This window comes from Pseudophryne corroboree, chromosome 12, assembly GCF_028390025.1.
Source record: "Pseudophryne corroboree isolate aPseCor3 chromosome 12, aPseCor3.hap2, whole genome shotgun sequence".
Taxonomy (NCBI): domain Eukaryota; kingdom Metazoa; phylum Chordata; class Amphibia; order Anura; family Myobatrachidae; genus Pseudophryne; species Pseudophryne corroboree.
The window spans coordinates 174,583,881-174,602,520 of NC_086455.1; the positions used below are offsets into that span (position 1 = coordinate 174,583,881).

Consider the following 18,640-nt stretch of genomic DNA (forward strand, 5'->3'; position numbering starts at 1 on the left):
GGAATAATACACTGTACAGCGTTACCCTGCCCTCCTCCTCTGTTACATATCACACAGGGGGAACAGTCACTTAGATCTCATGCACTAGACGTACACACTGGAATAATACACTGTACAGCGTTACCCTGCCCGCCTCCTCTGTTACATATCACACAGGGGGAACAGTCACTTAGATCTCATGCACTAGACGTACACACTGGAATAATAATACACTGTACAGCGTTACCCTGCCCTCCTCCTCTGTTACATATCACACAGGGGGAACAGTCACTTAGATCTCATGCACTAGACGTACACATTGGAATAATAATACACTGTACAGCGTTACCCTGCCCTCCTCCTCTGTTACATATCACACAGGGGGAACAGTCACTTAGATCTCATGCACTAGACGTATACACTGGAATAATAATACACTGTACAGCGTTACCCTGCCCTCCTCCTCTGTTACATATCACACAGGGGGAACAGTCACTTAGATCTCATGCACTAGACGTACACATTGGAATAATAATACACTGTACAGCGTTACCCTGCCCTCCTCCTCTGTTACATATCACACAAGTGGAAACGTCACTTAGATCTCATGCACTAGACGTACACATTGGAATAATACACTGTACAGCGTTACCCTGCCCTCCTCCTCTGTTACATATCACACAGGGATAAACGTCACTTAGATCTCATGCACTAGACGTACACACTGGAATAATAATACACTGTACAGCGTTACCCTGCCCTCCTCCTCTGTTACATATCACACAGGGGGAACAGTCACTTAGATCTCATGCACTAGACGTACACATTGGAATAATAATACACTGTACAGCGTTACCCTGCCCTCCTCCTCTGTTACATATCACACAGGGGGAACAGTCACTTAGATCTCATGCACTAGACGTACACATTGGAATAATAATACACTGTACAGTGTTACCCTGCCCTCCTCCTCTGTTACATATCACACAGGGGGAACAGTCACTTAGATCTCATGCACTAGACGTACACATTGGAATAATACACTGTACAGCGTTACCCTGCCCTCCTCCTCTGTTACATATCACACAGGGGGAACAGTCACTTAGATCTCATGCACTAGACGTACACATTGGAATAATAATACACTGTACAGCGTTACCCTGCCCTCCTCCTCTGTTACATATCACACAGGGGGAACAGTCACTTAGATCTCATGCACTAGACGTACACATTGGAATAATACACTGTACAGCGTTACCCTGCCCTCCTCCTCTGTTACATATCACACAGGGGGAACAGTCACTTAGATCTCATGCACTAGACGTACACATTGGAATAATACACTGTACAGCGTTACCCTGCCCTCCTCCTCTGTTATATATCACACAGGGGGAACAGTCACTTAGATCTCATGCACTAGACGTACACATTGGAATAATACACTGTACAGCGTTATCCTGCCGTTCTCCTCTGTTACATATCACACAGGGGGAACAGTCACTTAGATCTCATGTACTAGACGTACACATTGGAATAATAATACACTGTACAGCGTTACCCTGCCCTTCTCCTCTGTTACATATCACACAGAGGGAACAGTCACTTAGATCTCATGCACTAGATGTACACATTGGAATAATAATACACTGTACAGCGTTACCCTGCCCTCCTCCTCTGTTACATATCACACAGGAGGAACAGTCACTTAGATCTCATGCACTAGACGTACACATTGGAATAATACACTGTACAGCGTTACCCTGCCCTCCTCCTCTGTTACATATCACACAGGGATAAACGTCACTTAGATCTCATGCACTAGACGTACACACTGGAATAATAATACACTGTACAGCGTTATCCTGCCCTCCTCCTCTGTTACATATCACACAGGTGGAAACATCACTTAGATCTCATGCACTAGACGTACACACTGGAATAATACACTGTACAGCGTTACCCTGCCCTCCTCCTCTGTTACATATCACACAGGGATAAACGTCACTTAGATCTCATGCACTAGACGTACACACTGGAATAATACACTGTACAGCGTTACCCTGCCCTCCTCCTCTGTTACATATCACACAGGGATAAACGTCACTTAGATCTCATGCACTAGACGTACACATTGGAATAATAATACACTGTACAGCGTTACCCTGCCCTCCTCCTCTGTTACATATCACACAAGTGGAAACGTCACTTAGATCTCATGCACTAGACGTACACATTGGAATAATACACTGTACAGCGTTACCCTGCCCTCCTCCTCTGTTACATATCACACAGGGATAAACGTCACTTAGATCTCATGCACTAGACGTACACACTGGAATAATAATACACTGTACAGCGTTACCCTGCCCTCCTCCTCTGTTACATATCACACAGGGGGAACAGTCACTTAGATCTCATGCACTAGACGTACACATTGGAATAATAATACACTGTACAGCGTTACCCTGCCCTCCTCCTCTGTTACATATCACACAGGTGGAAACGTCACTTAGATCTCATGCACTAGACGTACACATTGGAATAATAATACACTGTACAGCGTTACCCTGCCCTTCTCCTCTGTTACATATCACACAGAGGGAACAGTCACTTAGATCTCATGCACTAGACGTACACATTGGAATAATACACTGTACAGCGTTACCCTGCCCTCCTCCTCTGTTACATATCACACAGGGGGAACAGTCACTTAGATCTCATGCACTAGACGTACACATTGGAATAATAATACACTGTACAGCGTTACCCTGCCCTCCTCCTCTGTTACATATCACACAGGGATAAACGTCACTTAGATCTCATGCACTAGACGTACACACTGGAATAATAATACACTGTACAGCGTTATCCTGCCCTCCTCCTCTGTTACATATCACACAGGTGGAAACATCACTTAGATCTCATGCACTAGACGTACACACTGGAATAATACACTGTACAGCGTTACCCTGCCCTCCTCCTCTGTTACATATCACACAGGGATAAACGTCACTTATATCTCATGCACTAGACGTACACACTGGAATAATACACTGTACAGCGTTACCCTGCCCTCCTCCTCTGTTACATATCACACAGGTGGAACAGTCACTTAGATCTCATGCACTAGACGTACACACTGGAATAATAATACACTGTACAGCGTTATCCTGCCCTCCTCCTCTGTTACATATCACACAGGGGGAACAGTCACTTAGATCTCATGCACTAGACGTACACACTGGAATAATAATACACTGTACAGCGTTACCCTGCCCTCCTCCTCTGTTACATATCACACAGGTGGAAACATCACTTAGATCTCATGCACTAGACGTACACACTGGAATAATACACTGTACAGCGTTACCCTGCCCTCCTCCTCTGTTACATATCACACAGGTGGAAACGTCACTTAGATCTCATGCACTAGACGTACACATTGGAATAATAATACACTGTACAGCGTTACCCTGCCCTTCTCCTCTGTTACATATCACACAGAGGGAACAGTCACTTAGATCTCATGCACTAGACGTACACATTGGAATAATACACTGTACAGCGTTACCCTGCCCTCCTCCTCTGTTACATATCACACAGGGGGAACAGTCACTTAGATCTCATGCACTAGACGTACACATTGGAATAATAATACACTGTACAGCGTTACCCTGCCCTCCTCCTCTGTTACATATCACACAGGTGGAAACGTCACTTAGATCTCATGCACTAGACGTACACATTGGAATAATAATACACTGTACAGCGTTACCCTGCCCTCCTCCTCTGTTACATATCACACAGGGGGAACAGTCATTTAGATCTCATGCACTAGACGTACACACTGGAATAATAATACACTGTACAGCGTTATCCTGCCCTCCTCCTCTGTTACATATCACACAGGGATAAACGTCACTTAGATCTCATGCACTAGACATACACACTGGAATAATAATACACTGTACAGCGTTATCCTGCCCTCCTCCTCTGTTACATATCACACAGGTGGAAACATCACTTAGATCTCATGCACTAGACGTACACACTGGAATAATACACTGTACAGCGTTACCCTGCCCTCCTCCTCTGTTACATATCACACAGGTGGAACAGTCACTTAGATCTCATGCACTAGACGTACACACTGGAATAATAATACACTGTACAGCGTTATCCTGCCCTCCTCCTCTGTTACATATCACACAGGGATAAACGTCACTTAGATCTCATGCACTAGACGTACACACTGGAATAATAATACACTGTACAGCGTTATCCTGCCCTCCTCCTCTGTTACATATCACACAGGGGAACAGTCACTTAGATCTCATGCACTAGACGTACACACTGGAATAATAATACACTGTACAGCGTTACCCTGCCCTCCTCCTCTGTTACATATCACACAGGTGGAAACATCACTTAGATCTCATGCACTAGACGTACACACTGGAATAATACACTGTACAGCGTTACCCTGCCCTCCTCCTCTGTTACATATCACACAGGTGGAAACGTCACTTAGATCTCATGCACTAGACGTACACATTGGAATAATAATACACTGTACAGCGTTACCCTGCCCTTCTCCTCTGTTACATATCACACAGAGGGAACAGTCACTTAGATCTCATGCACTAGACGTACACATTGGAATAATACACTGTACAGCGTTACCCTGCCCTCCTCCTCTGTTACATATCACACAGGGGGAACTGTCACTTAGATCTCATGCACTAGACGTACACATTGGAATAATAATACACTGTACAGCGTTACCCTGCCCTCCTCCTCTGTTACATATCACACAGGGGGAACAGTCACTTAGATCTCATGCACTAGACGTACACATTGGAATAATAATACACTGTACAGCGTTACCCTGCCCTCCTCCTCTGTTACATATCACACAGGGGGAACAGTCACTTAGATCTCATGCACTAGACATACACATTGGAATAATACACTGTACAGCGTTACCCTGCCCTCCTCCTCTGTTACATATCACACAGGGGGAACAGTCACTTAGATCTCATGCACTAGACGTACACACTGGAATAATACACTGTACAGCGCTACCCTGCCCTCCTCCTCTGTTATATATCACACAGGTGGAAACGTCACTTAGATCTCATGCACTAGACGTACACATTGGAATAATACACTGTACAGCGTTACCCTGCCCTCCTCCTCTGTTACATATCACACAGGGGGAACAGTCACTTAGATCTCATGCACTAGACATACACACTGGAATAATAATACACTGTACAGCGTTACCCTGCCCTCCTCCTCTGTTACATATCACACAGGTGGAAACGTCACTTAGATCTCATGCACTAGACGTACACATTGGAATAATAATACACTGTACAGCGTTACCCTGCCCTCCTCCTCTGTTACATATCACACAGGGGGAACAGTCACTTAGATCTCATGCACTAGACGTACACATTGGAATAATACACTGTACAGCGTTACCCTGCCCTCCTCCTCTGTTACATATCACACAGGGATAAACGTCACTTAGATCTCATGCACTAGACGTACACATTGGAATAATACACTGTACAGCGTTACCCTGCCCTCCTCCTCTGTTACATATCACACAGGGGGAACAGTCACTTAGATCTCATGCACTAGACGTACACATTGGAATAATAATACACTGTACAGCGTTACCCTGCCCTCCTCCTCTGTTACATATCACACAGGGGGAACAGTCACTTAGATCTCATGCACCAGACGTACACACTGGAATAATAATACACTGTACAGCGTTACCCTGCCCTCCTCCTCTGTTACATATCACACAGGGGAACAGTCACTTAGATCTCATGCACTAGACGTACACACTGGAATAATACACTGTACAGCGTTACCCTGCCCTCCTCCTCTGTTACATATCACACAGGGGGAACAGTCACTTAGATCTCATGCACTAGACGTACACATTGGAATAATACACTGTACAGCGTTACCCTGCCCTCCTCCTCTGTTACATATCACACAGGTGGAAACGTCACTTAGATCTCATGCACTAGACGTACACACTGGAATAATAATACACTGTACAGCGTTACCCTGCCCTCCTCCTCTGTTACATATCACACAGGGATAAACGTCACTTAGATCTCATGCACTAGACGTACACATTGGAATAATACACTGTACAGCGTTACCCTGCCCTCCTCCTCTGTTACATATCACACAGGGGGAACAGTCACTTAGATCTCATGCACTAGACGTACACATTGGAATAATAATACACTGTACAGCGTTACCCTGCCCTCCTCCTCTGTTACATATCACACAGGGGGAACAGTCACTTAGATCTCATGCACTAGACGTACACATTGGAATAATACACTGTACAGCGTTACCCTGCCCTCCTCCTCTGTTACATATCACACAGGGGGAACAGTCACTTAGATCTCATGCACTAGACGTACACATTGGAATAATAATACACTGTACAGCGTTACCCTGCCCTCCTCCTCTGTTACATATCACACAGGTGGAAACGTCACTTAGATCTCATGCACTAGACATACACATTGAAATAATACACTGTACAGCGTTACCCTGCCCTCCTCCTCTGTTACATATCACACAGGGGGAACAGTCACTTAGATCTCATGCACTAGACGTACACATTGGAATAATAATACACTGTACAGCGTTACCCTGCCCTCCTCCTCTGTTACATATCACACAGGTGGAAATGTCACTTAGATCTCATGCACTAGACGTACACATTGGAATAATAATACACTGTACAGCGTTACCCTGCCCTCCTCCTCTGTTACATATCACACAGGGGGAACAGTCACTTAGATCTCATGCACTAGACGTACACATTGGAATAATAATACACTGTACAGCGTTACCCTGCCCTCCTCCTCTGTTACATATCACACAGGGATAAACGTCACTTAGATCTCATGCACTAGACGTACACACTGGAATAATACACTGTACAGCGTTACCCTTCCCGCCTCCTCTGTTACGGACAGCTGAAGCCCCTCTCATATCTTTCGGGAGCTGATTGGATGAATGACGAGAGCACGGCGGACATAGCGGCAGCTATTCCATAATACAGAACCTATCATAGAGACTAGTATCCAATAGCGGCAGACACGCTCACAAGTCTTCACAATAGAACAAGTTACATTATGTAGATACTATTGTAATGTGGGATGGAAAGGAGAATAGCTGGGTTTTCCCAATAACCCCTCTCTGCCACATCTAAAACAAAGACTTGATTGATCCATTCTCATGCATCACAGTGGTGCATAACTGGGGGGTTTCTTGGTACCCAGGACAGTAGTTCTGGGGGGGCTGCATTAATGGTAGCACAAAACTCCTGTACAAATACTGACATAAATGTCCCAAGCCTGACACACTTTGTGTTACCCCACAAGCTGGATATTTCACAAGACACCTCAGACTTTGTATATACCTTGTCTATATACACAGATATACTGGGAATATATACTTACAGTGAGTGTCAAACACCGAAAATATCTGTCTCTGATCCCCAAAGCTTAACTGAGCGCTCTGCTTCTTACTCATCAGCTTCACAAACTCATCCCGTCTCACACCTGTGGGGAAAAGGTGAATACAGAGTGACTGCACGGCCGGTGCACTGCACAAGTCTCACACCTGTGGGGAAATGGTGACTGCACAAGTCTCACACCTGTGGGGAAATGGTGACTGCACGGCCAGTACACTGCACAAGTCTCACACCTGTGGGGAAATGGTGACAGCACGGCCAGTACACTGCACAAGTCTCACACCTGTGGGGAAATGGTGACTGCATGGCCAGTACACTGCACAAGTCTCACACCTGTGGGGAAATGGTGACTGCACGGCCAGTACACTGCACAAGTCTCACACCTGTGGGGAAATGGTGACTGCACGGCCAGTACACTGCACCAGTCTCACACCTGTGGGGAAATGGTGACTGCACAAGTCTCACACCTGTGGAGAAATGGTGACAGCACAGATTTGTACATTATTATGTATATATTTGTATTCCGTATATATATATATATATATATATATATATGTAATAAGGGTGTGAGAGAACCCCGGCATATATGATATACAGGTGCGGTTTAGGGGTTGTAGATGGTAACTGCCCAGACGCTACATACATAAAGGGTAATAAATAATAAGGTAACAGCATCACTCAGGGTAACATTGGGCAGAAGCGCATTCTCCTGGGTCATGGCATTCATTGAAACACGACATAAGACAGGCAGGCACATGCAGACAGTGTCACTCCAAGCCTCAGCCTGTCAGGATCTAGTCCGGGATGTAATCATGTTACCAGCGGTCAGGATCTAGTCCAATGAGAACTCCATAGAGCAGAGGCTCAGATCACCCATCACACCTGGGAACTCAGGGTGGCAGAGAAGGTATCCGTTCACATGGTCGACCATGTTATGGTCGACCACTGTTGGTCGACATTGACATGGTCAACATGGACACATGGTCGACACGTGAAAATGGTCGACACATGAAAAGGTCGACATGAGTTTTTTAACTTTTTTTTCTTTTGGGGAACTTTTCCATACTTTACGATCCAAGTGGACTACGATTGGAACGGTAATCTGTGCCGAGCGAAGCGAAGGCACCATGCCCGAAGCATGGCGAGCGAAGCGAGCCACGCGAGGGGACGCGGTGCACTAATTGGGGTTCCCAGTCACTTTACGCAAAAAACGACAACAAAAAAAGTAAAAAAACTCACGTCGACCTTTTCATGCGTCGACCATGTGTCCATGTCGACCATGTCAATGTCGACCAATAGTGGTCGACCTAATGACTGTCGACCATAACATGGTCGACCATTCATACCGGAACCGGCAGAGAACACGGGCAATGGGCACAGAGCGGAGGAGGAAGGCAGTATGGTCAGAGAACGGGTTCTATAGCAAACTAAAGAACGCTACATCCTAGAGAGCTGCATAATCCGTAACGTTGTGGCTAGACCATGTGACAGTATCTTCCTGGTATGGCTCGGTGCAGTCACTCCCTCGGGGGGTAAAGCCAATGTTCATCATTCACTGTACTAGGCAATCATCCTCTCCCCATGTAGTCTGTCTGTTCCATCCGCAGAGCACGTGTGGCCATCCCACATGTTGCTAAGCGTGTCCCTTCACTTATCCGTGTGCCAAGATCTCCGCAGTCACCACAACCTGGTACAGCATTCATGGCATACAGCCCGACCACCTAACTAGGGGGTCATTCCGACCCGTTCGCACGCAGCGGTTCTTCGCTGCGGTGCGAACGGGTTGGGACTGCGGCTGCGCGTTGCCCACAATGCTCACGTGCGTTGTTGCCTGGCGACGGTAGTCGCCGGGCAGTGACACCGCCAGTGCTGTAAGTGATCGCAGCAGCGATCGCAAGAAGATTGACGGGAGGGATGCGTTCCGGGGCGTCTACTTACCGTTTTCTGGGCATGGAGATTCGAACGCAGGCGTGTTGAGGTGTTTGGAGCACGGATGTCTGACGTCAATCCCGGGACCTTCGTCGCTGGATCCATCGCACAGGGTAAGTATGTCCAGAGCTGGTCATGTTTTGCAGGAAACTTATTTAGCATAGATCGGCTGCACAAGTGATGGCAGCCCTGCTAAGATAAAATACACTCCCCTATAGGCGGCGTCAGGTTGATTGCACCAGCAGCAAAAAGTAGCTACGTGCGATAAACTCGGAATGACCCCCCTAGGTGTCCGCACAATTCCAGGGACTAGTACCCTCAATACCACAGCACATCCTGGTCACATATGGAGGCACAATGCCCTACTAGGTGCGATTTCCTTTATTTTGTACTTACTACCACTGACATATAATGAAGACAGAACGATTAGACCAATTTGGGGAAATGGATAAACGCCGGAAGGGACACATTCCGCAAAGACTTAGTAACAATACATTATGTTTGCTGTGGGCACTTGATTTCTGTTTCTTTAACAAAAAAAAAACAAAAAAAAATTGGAGTTTTTCCTCCTACACAGGTACCTGGATTGTAGCCTAAACATGGTATATTATGGTAAAATCTACAGACAGGAACAAAGCCATAAAAATATCTCCCTTCTCCGTAGGGAAGGAACAACAATGTTTTTTGTTTTTTATTAAATGATGGTATAAGGGGAACTGTGAGACAACAAAATCTGCAGAATGTGTACTGTACTGCAAGTGCTGCATTACTGACCACAGAGTAACCTGGGTGACATGGCTGCCGTGTATGAGCCACAAGTCATATACTGTATGTCAGGACTGTGGACAGAACGTATAGTCTATATAGGAGGTAGCCTATCACTTCACCAGGAGCATCAATATAAACTGCTCCCGCTGTGTGCAGGCGTCAGGGTCACAGGCACAAGTGCAGCAATCCGCAAATAGCGGTGATATTTCACACTTACCTGCAGACTCAGACAGAGAGGGTAACGTGGAATCCACCTCCAGCTGGAAATAAACAATAACACATTTTACATTATATGTTCTATATACAGTATATACAAAAAGCTATATTAAAAAAATAAATAAAATAAATTAGATAGATGGATACCTGTATCACTCTCATTATATATATATATATATATATATATATATATATATACACACACACACATACATACGAGTAGAGACGACTAATAATGCAATGATCATTGGTCTGCGTGACACTGCCCTCTCTTGGTTGTCCTCCTACCTCTCTGACCGTTCATTCTCTGTCTCCTCTCATGACTCCCCCTCCCCCTCACTTCCACTAACTGTAGGTGTCCCCCACGGTTCTGTCCTTGGTCCTCTTCTCTTCTCTCTCTATACGTCCTCACTAGGTAAGCTCATTAGTTCTTTTGGTTTCCAATATCATCTCTATGCTGATGACACCCAAATCTATCTTTCCTCTCCAGACCTCTCCCCTGCTCTCCTCACTCGTATCTCCAACTGTCTCTCTGCTCTCTCTTCCTGTATGTCCCAGCGGTTTCTTACACTTAACATGTCTAAGACAGAGCTGATCATCTTTCCTCCCTCCCGCATAACCTCACCTCCTACATTCTCATTATCTATTGATGGCACTAATATCTCCTCTACCCCCCAAGTGCGCTGTCTTGGAGTAATCCTTGACTTCTCCCTCTCCTTCAAACCACACATTCAGCACCTCTCACAAACCTGCCGTTTTCATCTAAAAAATATTTCCAGGATCAGACCCTTTCTGACCCAGGATGCTACTAAGACTCTTATCCACTCACTGGTCATCTCCAGACTGGACTACTGTAATCTCCTCCTGACTGGTATTCCTGACACATACCTCTCTCCACTCCAATCTATCCTCAGTGCTGCTGCCCGGCTCATCTTCCTCACCAAACGCACTACGTCCACCTCTCCTCTCTTACTAGACCTTCACTGGCTTCCCTTCCCTTTCACAATCCAATTCAAGCTTCTCACACTCACTTACAAAGCCCTCACCCACTCCTCTCCCATCTACATCTCTGACCTTATCTCCCTTTACTCTCCCACCCGTCCTCTTCCCTCTGCTAATGCACGTCGACTCTCCTGCCTACGGATTACTTCCTCCCACTCCTACCTCCAAGATTTTTCACGTGCTGCACCACTTCTCTGGAATTCCCTACCTCTCTCCCTCAGACTCTCCACCTCTCTACAAAACTTCAAACGGGCTCTCAAGACCCACTTCTTCACCAAACCCAGCCAAATCTCATCCTAACCCTGTTCTACACTCTCCATGTACCCCATCTGTGTCACCCCTGTCTGTCTACCCCTCCCCTTTAGAATGTAAGCTCTCACGAGCAGGGCCCTCTTCCCTCATGTGCTTATCCTTTCTTACTTTAATAATCTTCAACTGCATCAACTCCAGCAGTCTTCTGCCACCTGATACTTATTACAGTGTCATCTGCTGATGTAACTATGTTTATTTACCCTGTACTTGTCCTATACTGTCATCAACTGTAAGTTGCTGTTTTCCTGTTTGATTATTTATGTACTCTGTAATTGGGCGCTGCGGAACCCTTGTGGCGCCATATAAATAAAGGAGAATAATAATAATAATAAAATCAGACCAGGTTTTACATGATGTGGATTTCCAGCATTTTTATTCCCAGTAGCTCTTTGGTGACATCTTGTGGGAATAGAGTATACTGCAGCTATTGTACTAGCACACTAACGTATTATCTGATATATGCACCATAAGGTAGAGATATAGAGATTGATTACAAATCACCTTGGAAGGTTTATACCCGAACAGCATCACCACAGCCACCTTGAAGTCCTCCCTGCTGAGATAACCTTTCCTGCCCTCATCACACGCTTCAAACACCTGCCGGATAGTAAGTGCAAGTAAATTATATCCATCACTACATATCTACTGGTAGACATTCCCAGCACATGGATTATTACAGGCACGTACGAAACAACACGAAAATACTAATTCCATGTGTATATTAACTCTAGTCCCTATTTAATCAAGAGGTGCTACATTGCTGGATATAGTTATTGTGGGGCTGAATCAGGGGATGAGGCAGAGAAAAGCCACAGGAAGAGTAACAAGTAAAAAGACCCCTCTTATTAGCCTCGGATACGCTGCTACCTCCAAAGACGCAGCATCGGACCATCTGTGCGGGGAATGAATAGCTGGAGGGATAGACAGAACAGTGTGGAGAACGAATAGCTGGAGGGATAGACAGAACAGTGCAGGGAACGAATAGCTGGAGGGATAGACAGAACAGTGCAGGGAATGATTAGCTGGAGGGATAGACAGAACAGTGCAGGGAATGATTAGATGGAGGGATAGACAGAACAGTGCAGAGAATGAATAGCTGGAGGGAAAGACAGAACAGTGCAGGGAATGAATAGCTGGAGGGATAGACAGAACAGTGCAGAGAATGAATAGATGGAGAAATAGACAGAACAGGGCAGGGAATGAATAGATGGAGGGATAGACAGAACAGTGCAGGGAATGAATAGATGGAGGGATAGACAGAACAGTGCAGGGAATGAATAGCTGGAGGGATAGACAGAACAGTGCAGAGAATGAATAGATGGAGGGATAGACAGAACAGTGCAGGGAATGAATAGATGGAGGGATAGACAGAACAGTGCATCGAATGAATAGATGGAGGGATAGACAGAACAGTGCGAAGAATGAATAGATGGAGGGATAGACAGAACAGTGCAGGGAATGAATAGATGGAGGGATAGACAGAACAGTGCAGGGAATTAAAAGCTGGAGGGATAGACAGAACAGTGCAGAGAATGAATAGATGGAGGGATAGACAGAACAGTGCAGGGAATGAATAGATGGAGGGATAGACAGAACAGTGCAGGGAATGAATAGATGGAGGGATAGACAGAACATTGCAGGGAATGAATAGCTGGAGGGATAGACAGAACAGTGCAGAGAATGAATAGATGGAGGGATAGACAGAAAAGTGCAGGGAATGAATAGATGGAGGGATAGACAGAACAGTGCGAGAAAATGAATAGCTGGAGGGATAGACAGAACAGTGCAGGGAATGAATAGATGGAGGGATAGACAGAACAGTGCAGGGAATGAATAGATGGAGAGATAGACAGAACAGTACAGAGAATGAATAGATGGAGGGATAGACAGAACAGTGCGAGGAATGAATAGATGGAGGGATAGACAGAACAGTGCAGGGAATGAATAGATGGAGGGATAGACAGAAAAGTGCAGGGAATTAATAGATGGAGGGATAGACAGAACAGTGCAGAGAATGAATAGATGGAGGGATGGACAGAACAGTGCAGGGAATGAATAGATGGAGGGATAGACAGAACAGTGCAGGGTATGAATAGATGGAGGGATAGACAGAACAGTGCCGGGAATGAATATATGGAGGGATATACAGAACAGTGCAGGGAATGAATAGCTGGAGGGATAGACAGAACAGTGAGGGATAGGCAGAACAGTGCAGAGAATGAATAGATGGAGGGATAGACAGAACAGTGCAGGGAATGAATAGCTGGAGGGATAGACAGAACAGTGCAGGGAATGAATAGATGGAGGGATAGATAGACAGAACAGTGCAGGGAATGAATAGATGGAGGGATAGACAGAACAGTGCAGGGAATGAATAGCTGGAGGGATAGACAGAACAGTGCAGGGAATGAATAGATGGAGGGATAGACAGAAAAGTGCAGGGAATGAATAGATGGAGGGATAGACAGAACAGTGCATAGAATGAATAGATGGAGGGATAGACAGAACAGTGCAGAGAATGATTAGATGGAGGGATAGACAGAACAGTGCAGAGAATGAATAGATGGAGGGATAGACAGAACAGTGCAGGGAATGAATAGATGGAGGGATAGACAGAACAGTGCAGGGAATGAATAGATGGAGGGATAGACAGAACAGTGCGGGGAATGAATAGATGGAGGGATAGACAGAACAGTGCGAGAAATGAATAGATGGAGGGATAGACAGAACAGTGCAGGGAATGAATAGATGGAGGGATAGACAGAACAGTGCAGGGAATGAATAGATGGAGGGATAGACAGAACAGTGCAGGGAATGAATAGATGGAGGGATAGATAGAACAGTGCAGGGAATGAATAGATGGAGGGATAGACAGAACAGTGCAGGGAATGAATAGATGGAGGGATAGACAGAACAGTGCAGGGTATGAATAGATGGAGAGATAGACAGAACAGTGCGAGGAATGAATAGATGGAGGGATAGATAGACAGAACAGTGGAGTTGTGTCATACTCTGATTAGATCTATGAGTATAGAGAGGGAAAGCACTGATGCTCCCGGCAGGACAGTGTAACAGACACAACATGGGACCTGAGCCAGTCATGTAATGTAGTGTGATGTCAAGAGGATGGTACATAGTGCAGATGTGTCATACTCTGATTATATCTAGGAGTATAGAGGGAAAGCACTGATGCCCCCGGCAGGACAGTGTAAGACCACAACGTGGGACCTAAGCCAGTCATGTAATGTAGTGTGATGTTAGTAGAGAATGGTACATTGTGTGGATGTGTCATACTCTGATTATATCTAGGAGTATAGAGAGGGAAAGCACTGATGCCCCCGGCAGGACAGTGTAACAGACACAACGTGGGACCTGAGCCAGTCATGTAATGTAGTGTGATGTCAGTAGAGGATGGTACATAGCGCGGATGTGTCATACTCTGATTATATCTAGGAGTATAGAGAGGGAAAGCACTGATGCCCCCGGCAGGACAGTGTAACAGGCACAACGTGGGACCTGAGCCAGTCATGTAATGTAGTGTGATGTCAGTAGAGGATGGTACATAGCGCGGATGTGTCATACTCTGATTATAGCTATGAGTATAGAGAGGGGAAGCACTGATGCCCCCGGCAGGACAGTGTAACAGACACAACGTGGGACCTGAGCCAGTCATGTAATGTAGTGTGATGTCAGTAGAGGATGGCACATAGTGCGGATGTGTGATACTCTGATTATATCTAGGAGTATAGAGAGGGAAAGCACTGATGCCCCCGGCAGGAAAGTGTAAGACCACAACGTGGGACCTGAGCCAGTCATGTAATGTAGTGTGATGTCAGTAGAGGATGGTACATAGCGCGGATGTGTCATACTCTGATTATATCTATGAGTATAGAGAGGGAAAGCACTGATGCCCCCGGCAGGACAGTGTAACAGACACAACGTGGGACCTGAGCCAGTCATGTAATGTAGTGTGATGTCAGTAGAGAATGGTACATTGTGCGGATGTGTCATACTCTGATTATATCTATGAGTATAGAGAGGGAAAGCACTGATGCTCCCGGCAGGACAGTGTAACAGGCACAACGTGGGACCTGAGCCAGTCATGTAATGTAGTGTGATGTCAGTAGAGGATAGTACATAATGCGGATGTGTGATACTCTGATTATATCTATGAGTATAGAGAGGGAAAGCACTGATGCTCCCGGCAGGACAGTGTAACAGACACAACATGGGACCTAAGCCAGTCATGTAATGTAGTGTGACGTCAGTAGAGGATGGCACATAGTGCGGATGTGTCATACTCTGATTATATCTATGAGTATAGAGAGGGAAAGCACTGATGCCCCCGGCAGGACAGTGTAACAGGCACAACGTGGGACCTGAGCCAGTCATGTAATGTAGTGTGATGTCAGTAGAGGATGGTACATAGCGTGGATGTGTCATACTCTGATTATAGCTATGAGTATAGAGAGGGAAAGCACTGATGCCCCCGGCAGGACAGTGTAACAGACACAACGTGGGACCTGAGCCAGTCATGTAATGTAGTGTGATGTCAGTAGAGGATGGTACATAGCGCGGATGTGTCATACTCTGATTATATCTAGGAGTATAGAGAGGGAAAGCACTGATGCCCCCGGCAGGAAAGTGTAAGACCACAACGTGGGACCTGAGCCAGTCATGTAATGTAGTGTGATGTCAGTAGCCGATGGTACATAGCGCGGATGTGTCATACTCTGATTAGATCTATGAGTATAGAGAGGGAAAGCACTGATGCCCCCGGCAGGAAAGTGTAAGACCACAACGTGGGACCTGAGCCAGTCATGTAATGTAGTGTGATGTCAGTAGCCGATGGTACATAGTGCGGATGTGTCATACTCTGATTATATCTAGGAGTATAGAGAGGGAAAGCACTGATGCCCCCGGCAGGAAAGTGTAAGACCACAACGTGGGACCTGAGCCAGTCATGTAATGTAGTGTGATGTCAGTAGAGGATGGTACATAGCGCGGATGTGTCATACTCTGATTATATGTATGAGTATAGAGAGGGAAAGTACTGATGCCCCCGGCAGGACAGTGTAACAGACACAAAGTGGGACCTGAGCCAGTCATGTAATGTAGTGTGATGTTAGTAGAGAATGGTACATAGCGCGGATGTGTCATACTCTGATTAGATCTATGAGTATAGAGAGGGAAAGCGCTGATGCCCCCGGCAGGACAGTGTAACAGACACAACGTGGGACCTGAGCCAGTCATGTAATGTAGTGTGATGTCAGTAGAGGATGGTACATAGCGCGGATGTGTCATACTCTGATTATATGTATGAGTATAGAGAGGGAAAGTACTGATGCCCCCGGCAGGACAGTGTAACAGACACAAAGTGGGACCTGAGCCAGTCATGTAATGTAGTGTGATGTCAGTAGAGGATGGTACGTAGTGCGGATGTGTCATACTCTGATTAGATCTATGAGTATAGAGAGGGAAAGCGCTGATGCCCCCGGCAGGACAGTGTAACAGACACAACGTGGGACCTGAGCCAGTCATGTAATGTAGTGTGATGTCAGTAGAGGATGGTACATAGCGCGGATGTGTCATACTCTGATTATATCTATGAGTATAGAGAGGGAAAGCACTGATGCTCCCGGCAGGACAGTGTAACAGACACAAAGTGGGACCTGAGCCAGTCATGTAATGTAGTGTGATGTCAGTAGAGGATGGTACATAGCGCGGATGTGTCATACTCTGATTATATCTATGAGTATAGAGAGGGAAAGCACTGATGCCCCCGGCAGGACAGTGTAACAGACACAAAGTGGGACCTGAGCCAGTCATGTAATGTAGTGTGATGTCAGTAGAGGATGGTACATAGCGTGGATGTGTCATACTCTGATTATAGCTATGAGTATAGAGAGGGAAAGTACTGATGCTCCCGGCAGGACAGTGTAACAGACACAACGTGGGACCTGAGCCAGTCATGTAATGTAGTGTGATGTCAGTAGAGGATGGTACATAGCGCGGATGTGTCATACTCTGATTATATCTATGAGTATAGAGAGGGAAAGCACTGATGCCCCCGGCAGGACAGTGTAACAGACACAACGTGGGACCTGAGCCAGTCATGTAATGTAGTGTGATGTCAGTAGAGGATGGTACATAGCGCGGATGTGTCATACTCTGATTATATCTATGAGTATAGAGAGGGAAAGCACTGATGCTCCCGGCAGGACAGTGTAACAGACACAAAGTGGGACCTGAGCCAGTCATGTAATGTAGTGTGATGTCAGTAGAGGATGGTACATAGCGCGGATGTGTCATACTCTGATTATATCTATGAGTATAGAGAGGGAAAGCACTGATGCTCCCGGCAGGTGAACTCACGGTAAGAAACTTCCTCCGGTCACCGGTGACCCGGGCTGACAGCGAGCTGGCGGAGAACATGTCCCCGGTGCTGTAGGAGAGGAGAGCCCGGGGTTGGGCCTGGCTGTACCGGCGCCACCTGAGCCCGGGGATGAGCAGCTGAGAGCCGGCCAGGCCGCGTCACCATGACTACGGAGAAGCCGCTAAGAGACGCCAGCTCCGGATTGGCTATTACCGAGTGACGTCACGCAGCCGGCCACTGCTATTGGCTGATACAGGCGGCGGTAGCAGGCGGGAAGCTGAGGGGCGGGGTAGTGCATTTCTCCTAGGGATGGGGAAGCACAAGTCCCAGCATGCCCGGGATGAGTGTGACAGGGTCAGAGGCCGCAGTGAGAGGACATGCTGGTTGTGACGTGCCCCGCCTCCCGAGTAACAGTGATGACGTCATCTGCAGGCGCCGGCGGCGACGTCATCACCAAACACATGCGGCGGCGCTGACAGCTGGAGGATGCACAGGTGATACATTGTAACTAGGGGGAGAGAGGGTCTGCTACAGTG

The 18,640-nt window shown here is 46.4% G+C and overlaps 2 protein-coding genes across 6 annotated transcripts in view; one reads left to right on the top strand and one right to left on the bottom strand.

The window, feature by feature from the left end:
• The window catches only part of EFCAB11 (EF-hand calcium binding domain 11), a 63,750-nt gene extending 45,482 nt beyond the window's left edge, over positions 1-18,268 (bottom strand). For all 3 annotated transcript variants that reach the window (XM_063948628.1, XM_063948629.1, XM_063948627.1), the window contains exons 1-4: positions 18,104-18,268; positions 12,230-12,325; positions 10,416-10,458; positions 7,488-7,589 (exon numbers count right to left, since the gene is read on the bottom strand). In XM_063948628.1, the coding sequence (XP_063804698.1) occupies positions 7,488-7,589; positions 10,416-10,458; positions 12,230-12,325; positions 18,104-18,163 (301 nt within the window). In that variant the 5' untranslated portion in view covers positions 18,164-18,268. The remainder of the gene's footprint in view (positions 1-7,487; positions 7,590-10,415; positions 10,459-12,229; positions 12,326-18,103) is intronic.
• Positions 18,269-18,384: 116 nt separating this feature from the next.
• TDP1 (tyrosyl-DNA phosphodiesterase 1) overlaps positions 18,385-18,640 on the top strand; it is a 100,157-nt gene continuing 99,901 nt past the window's right edge. Inside the window, exon 1 of one of the 3 annotated variants that reach the window (XM_063948626.1) lies at positions 18,385-18,598. In XM_063948626.1, coding sequence (XP_063804696.1) covers positions 18,591-18,598 — 8 coding nt within the window. In that variant the 5' untranslated portion in view covers positions 18,385-18,590. The remainder of the gene's footprint in view (positions 18,599-18,640) is intronic. The other 2 variants (XM_063948625.1, XM_063948624.1) reach the window with 2 other exon arrangements.